The 14,720-nt window shown below is 46.1% G+C and overlaps 1 protein-coding gene across 1 annotated transcript in view; it reads right to left on the bottom strand.

The window, feature by feature from the left end:
- Positions 1 to 2,801: 2,801 nt before the first annotated feature.
- LOC109938442 (semaphorin-5B-like) overlaps positions 2,802 to 14,720 on the bottom strand; it is a 197,476-nt gene continuing 185,557 nt past the window's right edge. The window contains exons 16-18 of the mRNA XM_048599262.1: positions 8,179 to 8,404; positions 5,890 to 6,108; positions 2,802 to 3,013 (exon numbers count right to left, since the gene is read on the bottom strand). Coding sequence (XP_048455219.1) covers positions 2,802 to 3,013; positions 5,890 to 6,108; positions 8,179 to 8,404 — 657 coding nt within the window. The remainder of the gene's footprint in view (positions 3,014 to 5,889; positions 6,109 to 8,178; positions 8,405 to 14,720) is intronic.

A 14,720-nucleotide genomic window follows, 5' to 3' on the forward strand; every position in this document is an offset into this window, starting at 1 on the left:
TTCTGCGGGGGAGAGGTTGGAGTGGGTGAGAGGGGTGGAGAGGTTGAGGCGATTGATGTCTCGACTGCAGTTGGAGATGAAGAGGTCGAGGGAGGGTAGGAGGCCTTGGGGTGGTGTCCAGGAGGAGGGGGTGTGTTGGAAGCGGGAGAAGGGGTCAGTAGAGGGAGGGTTAGGTTCACGGTTAAAGAAGTAAGCGTGGAGGCGGAGGCCGCGGAAAATCTGCTCTATGTCCAAGCGTGAGCGGTATTCGTTGATCTGTGGGTGGAGGGGGACAAAGGTGAGCCCTTTACTGAGGACTGACCGTTCGTCCTCAGTAAGGGATAGGTCTGGTGGGATGGTGAAGACTCGGCAGGGCTGGGTGCTGCTGTCTCCTCTGGAGCTGCTGGCTGTGGAGGCTGTGGGCGGAGTTACGTTGGTGTCGTCGGTGGGCGGAGTTGCGTCGTCGGTGGGCGGATTTGTGCCGGTGTCGGCTGTACTTTTAACATAGTCCTTCACCAGAGCATAGAAAATAGCAGCAGGAATAGGCCATTCGGCCCTTCAAGCCTGCTCTGCAATTCAATGTGATTGCAGCTGATCATCCTACTCAGTCCCCTATTCCCTGATTATCTCCATATCTTTGATCCTTTTAGCCCTAAGAACTATATCTCACTCTTTGAAAATATTCAATGTTTTGGCCTCAAACACTTTCTGTGACAGAATTCCACAGGGTCACCTCTCTCTGGGTGAAGAAGTTTCTCCTCATCTCAATCGTAAATGGCCTATTCCATTTTCTGAGGCTGTGACCTGTGGTTCTGGACTCCTCATCACAGGCACAATCCTGTGAGAATTTTGTAGGTATAGAACATAGAACATAGAACAGTACAGCACAGTACAGGCCCTTCAGCCCACGATGTTGTGCCGAACTTTTACCCGAAACCTAAGGTCTATCTAACCTCCACCCCTACGTTATACTATCATCCATGTGCCTATCTAATAGCCGCTTAAATGCCCCTAATGAGGCCAACTCCACTACCCTCTCCAGCAATGCATTCCATGCCCCTACCACTCTCTGAGTAAAGAACCTACCTCTGATGTCTCCCCGATATCTACCTCCTTTCACTTTAAAATTATGCCCCCTCATAATAGCTACCTCCACCCTAGGAAAAAGTCTCTGGCTGTCTACTCTATCTATACCACTGATCATTTTGTACACCTCTATCAAGTCACTTCTCATCCTTCATTGTTCTAAAGAGAAAAGCCCTCGCTCTCTCAACCTTTCCTCGTAAGAACTTCCCTCCATTCCAGGCAACATCCTGGTAAATCTCCTCTGCACCTTTTCCAAAGCTTCCACATCTTTTCTGTAATGAGGTGACCAGAACTGGACACAATACTCCAGATGTGGCCGAATCAGGCTTTTGTATAGCTGGAGCATAACTTCACGGCTCTTGAACTCAATCCCTCTATTAATGAAAGCTAACACACCATACGCCTTCTTAACAACTCTATCCACCTGGGTGGCAGCTCTCAGGGAACTGTGAACATGAACCCCAAGATCCCTCTGCTCCTCCACACTGCCAAGAATCTTTCCGTTAATCCTGTATTCTGCTTTCAAGTTTGTCCTTCCAAAATGAATCACCTCACACTTTTCAGGGTTAAACTCCATCTGCCGCTTCTCAGCCCAGCTCTGCATTCTATCAATGTCCCTTTGTAACTTTGTATCTATGAAATTTCCCCCTTGCCCATTCTTCTAAACACCAGAGAATAAAATCTCTTGATACTTCAATCCTGTCATCCCGTGGTTATCAAAAGAGTATTAAGACAGATGATCAAAGCCTGGTCAAAGAGGTATATTTTAAGCAATGTCTCAAAGGAGCAAGAAAGTTCGAGGGGCAGGGAGGTGTGGGAGGGAATTCGAGACAGCAGGTTGTGCCGTTTCCCAGAGTTCTACCTGAAGTGGGCTTGTTCTACTGAAAACTAGTGTCAGGTTGATTCAACATCAATTGTCAAAAGGCTCCAAGGTGCCTTGGCCATCACTATTCATAGCTGCAGGTTATGACATGGATGGGTAAGTGTCTGCTGCCACAACAACCTGGACTCTGGAGGAAACTGTAACATCCTAACCATGGCCCTCTGCCAGAACTAGTGAAAATGAAGATCATGGTCATGGCTTGAGACACTATGATGAGGACATTTGGCTTCAATGGGGAACGAAACTGAGTGGAAAGACCTTTTCTGCCATCCAAGGGCTTCATAGCCATTTGAGTGACTATGGAACACAATCATCTGGTCTTCACAATCTCCCTTCAAGCCTTCCATGGCCAGAGCTGCATTGAGAATGTGATGAACTTCCTTATTCCAAAATCAATGTGTGTGACTCAGTTGGATCAGTGGGTTTTGTGATACTCCTCCCAATGTGAGAAATCCTGCCTGTTTTTATGGAATTGTAAAGGGCAAGGCCACTGCACTGGTACAGACAAAATAAGTGTTTACCAGCTTCCTTTATCTCAGCCTGCTGTACCTGGTTTTATTCCTAGGGACCTAGAGACCAAGTGTGAGAGGAGGTGATGTTGAACTTCTGTAAGATACTTGTTAGGTCTTAGCGGAAGTATTGTGTACACTTGTGGGTACCACTTTATAGAAAAGATGTGAATGCTTTGGAGAGAGCGCAGGAATGATTCCGGGGACAACAAACTTCAGTTATGAGGATAGATTGAAGACGTTTTTATGACTCTGCTCAAACAGGAGAAGGACCGAAAGAATATTTGAGAGACATTTTCAAAATCACGAGCCTATCAAACCTATCACCAGATGAAACGGCATTCTCACAACCTTCTGTCTCTATGAGGCTCAATGTGCAGCCTACCTTCACAGGCCTGAGTGTTGCAGAGAGCCTCCTCTGTGTGCAGCCCAATGCAGATATCTCCGCCATTAGCTGGCACTGGGTTGGTACAGGTCCGTGTACGTTGGTAATGTCCACCTCCGCAAGTCGCTGAGCACGAGGACCAGGGAGACCAACAGGACCACGCTCCCTTAACTGGAAAACATGGCCAGGTCAGAGAATGAGAGTTAACAATTAGTCAAGGTAGGCCAAGCGGTAAATCCTCCAGCTTAGTCCTGGCTCACTCACTCAGAAGGTGGTGATCTGCAAGACCCACTCCAGAGAATTGAGCAGGAAATCTAGGCTGACAATCCCAGTGCAGGAATGGGGGTACTGAGGGGGCATGGCACTGTCTGAAGGTCAGAACTGAGGGGGCACAGCACTGTCACAGGGTCAATATTGAGGGGGTGCTGCGCTGTCAGAGGGTCAGTACTGAGGGAGTGCTGCACTGTCGGAGGGTCAGTACTGAGGGAGTGCTGCACTGTCGGAGGGTCAGTACTGAGGGAGTGCTGCACTGTCAGAGGGTCAGTACTGAGGGAGCGCCGCACTGTCGGAGGGTCAGTACTGAGGGAGTGCTGCACTGTCAGAGGGTCAGTACTGAGGGAGTGCCGCACTGTCAGAGGGTCAGTACCGATGGAAGGCTGCACTGTCGGAGGGTCAGTACTGAGGGAGTGCCGCACTGTCGGAGGGTCAGTACTGAGGGAGCGCTGCACCGTCAGAGGGTCAGTACTGAGGGAGCGCAGCACTGTCGGAGGGTCAGTACTGAGGGAGCGCTGCACCGTCAGAGGGTCAGTACTGAGGGAGTGCCGCACTGTCAGAGGGTCAGTACCGATGGAAGGCTGCACTGTCGGAGGGTCAGTACTGAGGGAAGGCTGTACTGTCAGAGGGTAAGTACTGAGGGAGTGCTGTACTGTCAGAGGGTCAGTACTGAGGGAAGGCTGCACCGTCAGAGTGTCAGTGCTGAGGGAGTGCCGCACTGTCAGAGGGTCAGTACCGAGGGAGTGCTGCACTGTCAGAGGGTCAGTACTGAGGGAGTGCCGCACTGTCAGAGGGTCAGTACCGAGGGAAGGCTGCACTGTCGGAGGGTCAGTACTGAGGGAGTGCCGCACTGTCAGAGGGTCAGTACCGAAGGAAGGCTGCACTGTCAGAGGGTCAGTACTGAGGGAGCGCTGCACCGTCAGAGGGTCAGTACTGAGGGCACGCTGCACTGTCAGACGGTCAGTACTGAGGGAGTGCTGCACTGTCAGAGGGTCAGTACCGAGGGAGTGCCGCACTGTCAGAGGGTCAGTACTGAGGGAGCGCTGCACTGTCGGAGGGTCAGTACCGAGGGAGCGCAGCACTATTCGAAGTTCACTACTGAGGAAATGCCACACTGTCAAAGGGTCAGTGGTGAGGGAGTGCTACGTTGCTGGAGGGTAGGCTGGCCATTATTTATTCTTCAAACCATAATGCCAAAAAGAAATACATTATTGGGTCATTTATTATTTGTGGGAGTTTCCTGTGCATCAATTTGCTGTCATGTTTCCCACCAGATATGGCTCCAGTGGTTCAAGGTTTCAAATCTATCTCTCTAGAAATCACCTCTGTGTTTTGTTTACTGTTCCACTACTTTTAATAACTCCCAGATTGTACTGTAGTTATAGTCCAGATCACTGCTTCTCCATCTCAATAAGATTCTAATTTTCTAAGGATTGTGTGGTCTCCTTATTCTCCTTGTCAAAACACACCACCTTACACTTCAAATATGTTTCTAATCAATCAGTTCAAAGCTGGTAAGACACGCTGCTGGAGCAGTTGAGACTTGAACCAAGCCTCCTGGATTAGAGGGTGGAACACTATCACTACACCACAAGAGCTCTCCCACCTTACATTTAACATTGAAAGTAATTTGTCAATTTTAAGCCTCTTTTTCAAGCTTATTAAGCAGTATTTTTTTGGCATTCTTCTCCAATACTAATTACAGTCTTCCACTTGGTGTCAATTGCAAAACTTATAATTCTTACTCCCGAGACAATAAGACCATGACGCCAATGGAAATAGGAACAGGTGCAGGCCATTCAGCCCCTCGAGTTTACTCCGCCATTCAACAGGATCATGGTCGATCTGACATTCCTCACCTGCACTTTTCTGCCCTTTCCCCATAACTCTTGATTCCCCGACTGATCAAAATCTCTCTATCTCAGCCTTAAATATACAGATGGTCTCTGCCTCCTCAGCTCTCGGTGGCAAGGAGTTCCAAAGACTCTCAACTCACGGAGAGAAGAAATTCCTCCTCATCTCAGTCTCAAATCAGTGCCCTCTATTCTGAGACTATGCCCTCTGGTCCTACACTCTCTCATGCATTTACCCTGTCAAGCCCCTTAAGGATCCTATACATTTCAATGAGATCACCACTCATTTGTCTAAACTCCAGGGAGTAGAGTCCCAACCTATTTAACCTTTGCTCATAAGACAGTCCCACCATACCAGGGATCATCCAAATGAACCTTCTCTGAACTGTCTCCAATGAAATAATACCTTTTCTTAAATAAGGGGACCAAAACTGCTCACAGTACTCCAGATGTAGTCTTCCCCAGCACCTTGTACAATTGAGGTAAGACTTTCGTACTCCTATACTCTAATCCCCTCGAAATAAGGGCCAACATTACATAAGCGTTCCTGATTACCTGTGTGCTAGCTTTCTGCATTTCATGCACAAGCATCCACTTTGCATTAGGAACCGAAAGAACTGCAGATGCTGTATAAATCAGAAACAAAAACAGAAGTTACTGGAAAAGCTCAGCAGGTCTGGCAGCATCTGTGAAGAGAAATCAGAGTTAACGTTTCAGTTCTGAAGAAGGGTCACTGGACCCGAAACGTTAACTCTGATTTCTCTTCACAGATGCCTGCAAAGCTTTTCCAGCAACTTCTGTTTTTGTTTCCCACTTATTTCAGGTCTTTTGTTCTCCCTTCTGAGATGAACAACTTCACGTTTTCCCCCCAATTGTACTCCATTTGCCAACCTTTTGCCCACGAATTGCATGATCAGTTACCTGGGCAAGGCTGCTGGTTGCAATCCTCATACTGAATGTCAGCTCCTGTGCAGGGCAAGCCTCCGTTTCTGGGCTCGGGATTGGTGCAGCTCCGTCTCCTGGTCTGAAAACCCATCTCACACTCACGGGAACAGGGTGACCATGGCAACCAGGGGGACCAGCCACCATCAATCCTACGGAGGGACTGCCGGCCGAACTTCAAAAGGTCATCGACGAGGGCTGCGTGAGGCAAGAGAGAGGGGTCACGTAACAAGATGTGTGTCACGTTACCGAGGGAGAAAGCTCAGAGAATTGTTACAATATAGCAGGAAGCCATTCAGCCCATCATATCCGCACTGGCTCTGTGATTGAGCATTTCACTTAATGCCATTTTCCTGCCTTCTCCATAAACAGAAGAGCAGAAGTAGGCCATTTGGCCCATTGAGTCTTCTCTGCCATTCAATTAAATCACGGCTGATCTGATAATCCTCAACTCTATTATCCTGCCTTTGCCCCACAACCTTTGATTCCTTTACTGATTAAAAGTATGTCTATCTCAGCCTTGAATATATTTATGACCCAGCCTCAACGGCCCTCTTCCGTAAAGACTTCTACAAATGCACCAACTCCTGAGGGAGATAACAGTTTCCTTGGCAACCCCGACTCTGAGATTATAACAAGCTCTCCACATCCACCCTGTCACGACCTTCCAGAATCTTATTTGTTTCAATAAAGCCTCCTTTCATTCTTCTAAACTTCAACCTACTCAACCTCTCCTCATAAGACAGTCCCTCCATACCTGGTAAATAAAAACCAAAAGAACTGCGGATGCTGTAAATCAGGAACAAAAACAAAGTTGCTGGAAAAGCTCAGCAGGTCTGGCAACATCTGTGAAGGGAAAAACAGAGTTAACATTTCGGGTCTGGTGATCCTTCCTCAAAACTGAAATGTTAAGTCTGTTTTTCCCTTCACAGATGCTGCCAGACCTGCTGAGCTTCTCCAGCAACTTTGTTTTTGTTCCCTCCATACCTGGGATCGGCCTAGTCAACATTATCTGGAGTGCCTCCAATGTCAGTACATCTTTTCTTAGTCCTTCTATTAGAAGGACCCCCAAGTCCTTCTATTCTGCAGCTTTCCCCATTTAAATAATATTCATCTCTTTTGTCCTTCCTTCCAAAGTGCATCACCACACATTTTCCCATATTATATTCCACCTGCTGAGTTTTTGTGATATCAAGGTGTAGAGCTGGATGAACACAGCAGGCCAAGCAGCATCAGAGGAGCAGGAAAGGTGACGTTTCGGATCCACACCCTTCTTCAGAAAATTGAGCCCATTGAGTCCACACCGACCCTCTGAAGACCATCCCAACCAGATCCACCCATCCATCCCTACCCTGTCTCCCTGCATTTCCCATAGCTAATCCACCTAGCTTGCATATCCCTGGATGCTATGGGCAATTTAGCACAGTGAATCCTCCCAACCTGCACATCTTTGGTCTGTGGGAGGAAACTGTAACACACCTGAGGGTAGAATTGAACGCTGGTCCCTAGTGCTGTGAGGCAGCTAACCTCTCAGCCACCCCGTCTCTTGAGTGCAATGCCCCTAGTAATTAATGGGGCTTGGTTAGCTAGACATTGCCAACAGTGTGGGTTCTAATCCTACACTCATGTGATTATCATGAAGGGCTCTTCTTCCCAACCTCAGCCCTCACCTGAGGCATCGTGACCCTCAGGTTAAATCTCTCTCTCTCTCTTCCCTTCTCTCTAATGGGAGAGCAGCTCTATGATCTAGTAGGACTATGATAACTACCTTTTATTCATAAAAAATGAAATTAATCATTTGCTCCATCACTAATTCAACCACCACATATTATGTTGCTCTTGGGAATGTGGGCATGACTGGAAAGTCCAGGATAAGTTGTCCATCCCTATTTGCCCTTGAACTGAGTGGCTTGTTTGGCCATTTCAGAGGGCAATTAAGAGTCAACTACATTGGGGTGAGTCTGGAGTCACATTGAATGCCAGCACTTCCTAAAGTGCAATCTGATTACAGCGTTACAACATTGGTACGGTGCAGAAGGAGGCTGTTCGGCCCTTCATACCTGCACTGACTCTCCAAGACTGCTTGTCTAGTATGGATGGCATAAAGGACATCAGTGAACCCAAGCGGCATTTAATTTCTCATTTTTATTGAATTTAAATTTTACCATTTGCCACGGTGGGTTCCGAACACTTGGCCCCAACCCCGCCGAGTATTAGCCCAGGAATTTGTTTTAACAGCTCAGTTACTCTGCCAGTCGCTTGACTTACTGTCTGTGGTGCAAGCAGAGGTGCCATCTGCCGGACAGAAACGGCTATCCACCCTTTTTTTGCCGAGTTGTAGATCATGTGGATCTGCCAGTGGTGCCCGGCAGGTGTAGCGGAACCGCTGTTCATGACGGGCTCCATTCTGACTGATGTTGACTGGCATCCAGGGCGTCCACGGTGTGTTTCTGCGTACCTCTGGGCAGGAGTCCACATTACAGGCCCTGTGCTCCTGTGGAGAGATGGACACAGAGAGAGTGCGAGAGAGAGAGAGAGATCAATGGGGTATTGGTAAATCATCAAAGATTTGAACCTTCTGCTTCCATGCCAACACCACGACGGCAACAATGATAAATTCTGTTTCTGGTGGCACAAAGCACAGGTTTGTCTCGAAGGAAGTGAATTGTACAATGGTGGAACAGTCCCTGTGGAGGGTTTCTGGCTTATTGCCTTTGTGCCAGTCCTTTTGAAGTGCAGTCCAGCTACAGAATCAAAGAACTGACACAGTGTAGAAGGAAGATATTCGGTCCAGCATGTCTGCACTGGCTCTCCAAATGTGCATGATGACATTGAACATAGTGCCATTGTCCTGCCCATAATCCTGCATATTATTTCTCTTCAAGCAAGTCATCTAATATGCTGTTGAATGTCTTGATTGAACCTACTTCCACCACAATTTCCAGACAGCACATTCCAGAACAACTCGCTGTGAGAAAAAAAGCTTGCTTTACATATTGCATTTGATTCTTTTGTAAATCACTTTCATGCTGTGCTCTGTCTCTCTCATTCACCATCCTTCCACAAGGAACAGTTTCCCCCCATATGTTATGTGCAGACCCCTTGTGATTTTGAAACTCAATCAAATCTCCTCTGAGCCTTCCATGAGGAAGACAGTACCAACTTCTCTGAGCTATCTTTGTAACTGAAGTTTCTCATCCCTGGAAACATTATTGTCAACCTCTTCTGTCGTCTCTCCAATGCGTTCACGTCCTTCCTAAAGTGTGGTGCCCTGGATCGTACACAATAGTCACAGAGTCATAGATCAGGTGAGATCTAACAAGTGTCTTCTTCAAAGTTGGCATCACCTCCTTGCTTTTATATTCTATGTCTCTATTAGAGTCTACCCAAGATACTGCATGCTTTATTCATTGCTCCCTCCACTGATCCTATCTCTTATAATGATTCATGCACGTACACACCCAGTCCTTCTGCTCCTGCAACTCCTTAAAATTGTAGAGACAACACAATGTGGAGCTGGAGGAACACAGCAGGTCAGGCAACATCAGAGGAGCAGGAAAGTTCACATTTCGGGAGAAGTGTCCCGACTTTCCTGCTCCTCTGATGCTGCCTGGCCTGCTGTGTTCCTCCAGCTCCACATTGTGTTGTCTCTGACCCCAGCATCTGCAGTTCTTGCTGTCTCCCTAAAATTGTATCCCTTATTTTGTACTCTCCATGTGCTTTCTACCAAAATGAAACACCTCACACTTCTCTTCACCGAATTTCATCCTCCACCTATCTACTCACTCCACCAACTTGTCTATATCCTTTTGAAAATCTGCACTGTCCCTCTCACAGCTTACAATCAGCTGCAAACGTTGAAACTGTTCCTTGCACGTTGAAATCTACATCAATAATGCACATCAGGAAAAACAAAGGTCCCAAACACTGATCCTTAGGGAACTCCAAATCTTTTAAACTTCCTCCAACTTGAAAAAATATTGATTAACAAGTAAAAAACTGAAAAAGAAATGCAGATACTGGAAATCGGAAACAAAAACAGAAATTGCTGGAAAAGCTCAGCAGGTCTTGTATCCACACTGTTACTGTCCCCTGAATTCCATGAGCTGTAGGTTTCCTACAGGTTTGTTGTGTGTAACTGCATTAAGTTCTTTTTGGAAGTCCATATGCAACACATCAGCATTAATTTCATTAGCCCCCTCTGTTACCTCTTCAAAACCTCTAGCATGTTAGTTCAACAGAATTTTCTCTTAAGACATCCATGTTGGCTCTTCCAAACCAACCCACATTTTTTCTATGTGACTATTAATTCTGAAGAACTGTTCCCAGAAGCTACCCCACCTCTGAAATCAAACTGATTGACCTGTAGTTGCTAGATGTATCCTTACATGGTTTTATTGAACAAAGATCATAGAGTCATTTGGCACACAAACAGACCCTTCAGTCCAACTCTTCCATGCCAACCAGATATCCCAATCCAACCTAGTCTATAATACTCTATAAGGTATAAATGTTTATCATTTTCCAGGTCAGATGTCACACAACACCAGGTTATGGTCCAACAGGTTTATTTGAAATTATTTGAATTGTTCATCAGGTGAAGGAGCAGCGCTCCGAAAGCTTGTGATTTCAAATAAATCTGTTGGACTGTAACCTGGTGTCGTGTGAATTCTGACCTCGTCCACCCCATTCCAACACCGGCACCTCCACATCATATAATTCTCTAGTCCTTCGGCTCCTTCCCTGGGATTAGGCAAGTCTTAAAAGATCATTGACAGTGTTTCTGCAATTTCCATTCTCACTTCCTTCAACCTCAAGTGGATGTTTCTCACCTGGTCCTAGTTCTTGTCAGTTTTACGTATGGTCAGTGTTATCCAATACATCCTTCTTATTGATTTTGAACCCGTCTATTGACAATTTCTTCGTCAACCTGGGTACTATCTATGTTCTCGGTAAAGACAGATGCAAAGTTTTCATTTCTATGTGTAAATCCCCATTTTAGTCTCTAATTGACCCTACTCCTCCTTTTACCATCCTTTTTACTGTTGTCTCTGGATTTGTTTACAATACCTTTGCCTTTTGAGGGAATATACCTTGACCGGGCCTGAATCACTTCCTTTTTTTGAATGTAGCCAATTGTTCAGCTACTGTTTCTCCTGCCGATCTTTGGTTCCTGACTATCAATTGCCTATCAAGGAAGGATATGAGGGTTAGCAAGAACTGCCGATGCTGGAGTCAGAGTCGATACAGTATGGAGCTGGAGGAACACAGCAGGTCAGGCAGCGTCAGAGGACCAGGAAAGTCGATGTAAGGGTGTAAGCCTGAAACTGACTTTCCTACTCCTCTGATGCTGTATGACCTGCTGTGTTACTCCAGCTCCACACAGTATTGACAGGATATGAGGGTTGTTGAGAGAATGCAGAGGACATTATCAGGGTTATTCCAGGGATGAGAGATTGTAGCTTGGATCATAGGTTGGAGAAGCATAGGTTGCTCTCCTTGGAGACGTGAAGATTGAATGGAGAGTTGATGGAGGTGTACAAGGTTTTAACAGGTTTAGATAAGGCAGACAAAGCAAAGATGTTCCCATTAGCTGGTACTACAAGAGCCCAGATTTAAAGTTTCAACCAAGAGATGGAGGAGGGGATGTGAGGAAAAGGTTTTTCACCAAGCCAGCAGCAATTACCTGGAACATGCAGCTCATGAGAGGGCTGGAAGCGGAGCTGATGGATAATTCCGAAAGGAAACTGGATGGGAAATAAACTTGCAGAGCAATGGAATTAAAGCTGGGAAATGGGACTGACTGGATTAGGTCCTGGCATAACTCAATGGGCCAAATGGCCTTTCTCCTGTGCTGTACTTTGAAGGTTACTAATGAAGCCACGTTTACTGTCCCAACTGGCAGCGTGCGCAAAATCTTAGCCATGTGCTGCATACAGCAGTTAAAGGGTCAGACCATTCTGCCTGTGCGGTCTCTTAGAGTTATCTGTATCATACCATTCACAGAATTATAGTCCACAGAATTCAACCCATCAAGTCTGTACTACCTAAAACATATTATTATCAGCACTAGTCCCACTTTCCCACACTAGGCCCATTGCCTTGAATGTTATGATACTTTAAGTGTTCATCCAAGTACTTTTTAAAGGTTGTGATGTTACCTGCCTCAACTGCTCTCCCAAACAGAGCATTTCAGACACCCCACAATCCTCTGAGTGGAAAAGGTTTTTTTTTTCCTCAAATCCCCTCTAAACCTCCTGCCTTTCACTTTAAAATTATGCCCCCTTCTTATTGACCTTTTGATTAAGGGAAACAGCTGCTTTCAGTTCATCCAGTCCACGTCCCTCATAATCCTATACACCTCTATCAGGGCCCCGTCAACCTTTTCTGCTCTAAAGGAAACAAGCTGAGCTTATCCAGCTTCTCTTCCTAACTGAAATGCTCCATTCCAGGTAACATCTGGGTGACTGCACCCTCTCTAGTGCAATCACAACCTTCCTATAGTGTGGTGACCAGAAATGTACACAATATTTCAGCTGTGACCTACCCAGGGTTCTGTGCAGCGTTCTCCCTGTAAATATTTTTCTTTTTAATCCATATTAAATGCCACCATGAATTTATCTCCACCATCATCTCAGGGTGGCCGTGAGACTCTAGTTCTGTCTCCTGGTATCATAGAGTCATAGAGATGTACAGAACAGACCCTTCAGTCCAACTCATCCATGCCGACCAGATATCCTAAATTAATCTCGTCCCATTTGCCAGCACTTGGCCCATATCCCTCTAAACCCTTCCTATTCACATACCCATTCAGCTGCCTTTTAAATGTTGTAATCGTACCAGCCTCCACCAATTTCTCTGGCAGCTCATTTTGTACACGCATCACCCTCTGTGTGGTAGGGGAGATGATGGCCTAGTGGCATTATCACTGGACTGTTAATCCAGAGACCCAGATAATGTTCTGGGGACCCAGATAACATGCTGGGAACCCAGGTTTGAATCCCGCCACGGCAGATGATGGAATTTGAATTCAATAAATATCTGGAATTAAGAGTCTAATGATGACCGTGAATCCATTGTTGATTGTCAGAAAAACCCATCTGGTTCACTAATGTCCTTTAGGGAAGGAAACTGCCACCCTTACCTGGTCTGGCCTACATGTGACTCCAGACCACAGCAATGTGGTTTACTCTTAACTGCCCTGTGGGCAATTAGGGATGGGCAATAAATACTGCCTAGCCAGCGACGTCCTCATCCCGTGAATGAATAAAGGAAAAACCTTCTGTGTGAAAAAGTTGTCTCATGGGTCCCTTTTAAATTTTTCCCCTATCAACTTAAACCTAAGCCCTCTCGTCATCTTCAGGGATTTGATGGTTATCAGTCTTCATCAGGGTTGCGAGCTGTCCAGGTTGACCCTGGTGTCTCAAAGAATAAGGGATTAAATATCCAGGGCACAGCAATGAGCATAAAGTCAAGGGGGTCAATCATGGAAGCATGAACAATTTTTTTTAATTTACTTGTGTGACAAGGGTGACGCTGGCTGGCCAGTTTTTGTTGCCTTGTTTCTAGTTGCCCTTGACAAGATGGTGGTTCTGTTTTTCATCATGATCAATATTTATAAAAATAGGTGCAAATGTCTGTTTGCCCAAGAGTCAGGAGTCATCCAATCCAGTGAGAAAGTCTTTGTTGACTTTCCCATCAGACCTAGCATGGCCGGTGCCTGGTTAGGATGGACATGTCAGTGTCAGTGTTGGTGGCTTGGTGAGGGAAGGGGGTGTTGTTTGGAAGTAGGAAGCCCATTTGACCAAACCTCCTGAAATTTCTCCAACTCTACCTGGCATTCCTTGGCACTTGTTGCACCACATCGAACATAACGTCTCAGAAGCTGATCTATTAAAAGAGATGGACAGACATCAAACCCATCCAACAACGTGACACTGAGCCGTGGGACCGGGTAGTAAGGGAGTTGAGGCAAAGCTTTGTTGACGAGGCAGGAGTTAATCTCTACCTTAAATGAAGAGTGCGAAATGGAGAGGTTTGCAGGAGGTGGGAGGGAGTAATTTCAGAGTTTAGTGCCTAGAGAGTTGATGGAACAGCTGCCAACAGTGTGGTGTTGGATACTGGGCCTACACAAGAAGCCATGACTTTTTTAAAATTCGTTCATAGGCTGTGAGTATTGTTAGCGAGAGGGCAGTTAAGAGTTAACCACTTTGAGGACTGGGTGGGTTTTTATCACAATCAACAGTTTGGTTACACGGTTGCAATTAGGTTTTAATTCCAGATATTTACTGAACCCAGATTTTATCATCTGTCATGGTGGTATACAAACCCATGCTTCGAGAACATGAGTCGAGGGTTCTGGATTACTAGACTAGTGACACTGTCACTACATCACCACTTCCCCATAGTGCAGAGCTTTTAGCAGGTTGGTGGGGTGGGGGCTGGAATGGGTCATGGAGATAGGGATAAGGGTGAGACCATGGAGCGACTTGAAATCTAGGATGATAATTTTAAAATTGAGATGACGCCAATCTTGGAATCATTGTAGATCATGAAGGACGAGGGTGTTGGGTGAAGATGAATTGATGGGAGTTAAGATATGACCTCGCAGTTGTACATGGATTCAAGCTCATGGTGGAAGACAGCTTAACTCTCTGCCTGAGAAGGCCCTGAATGCAGGGCCTTTGAATATTTTTAAGGCAGAGGTAGCTAGCTTTTTGAGAGGCAAAGGAATCAAACATTGGTGGATGAAAATGTGGAATTCAAAATATGAAGAGTAGCCATGATCTTATTGAATGGCAGATCAGCCT

This window comes from Rhincodon typus, chromosome 7 (genome assembly GCF_021869965.1).
Source record: "Rhincodon typus isolate 14 chromosome 7, sRhiTyp1.1, whole genome shotgun sequence".
Classification (NCBI taxonomy): domain Eukaryota; kingdom Metazoa; phylum Chordata; class Chondrichthyes; order Orectolobiformes; family Rhincodontidae; genus Rhincodon; species Rhincodon typus.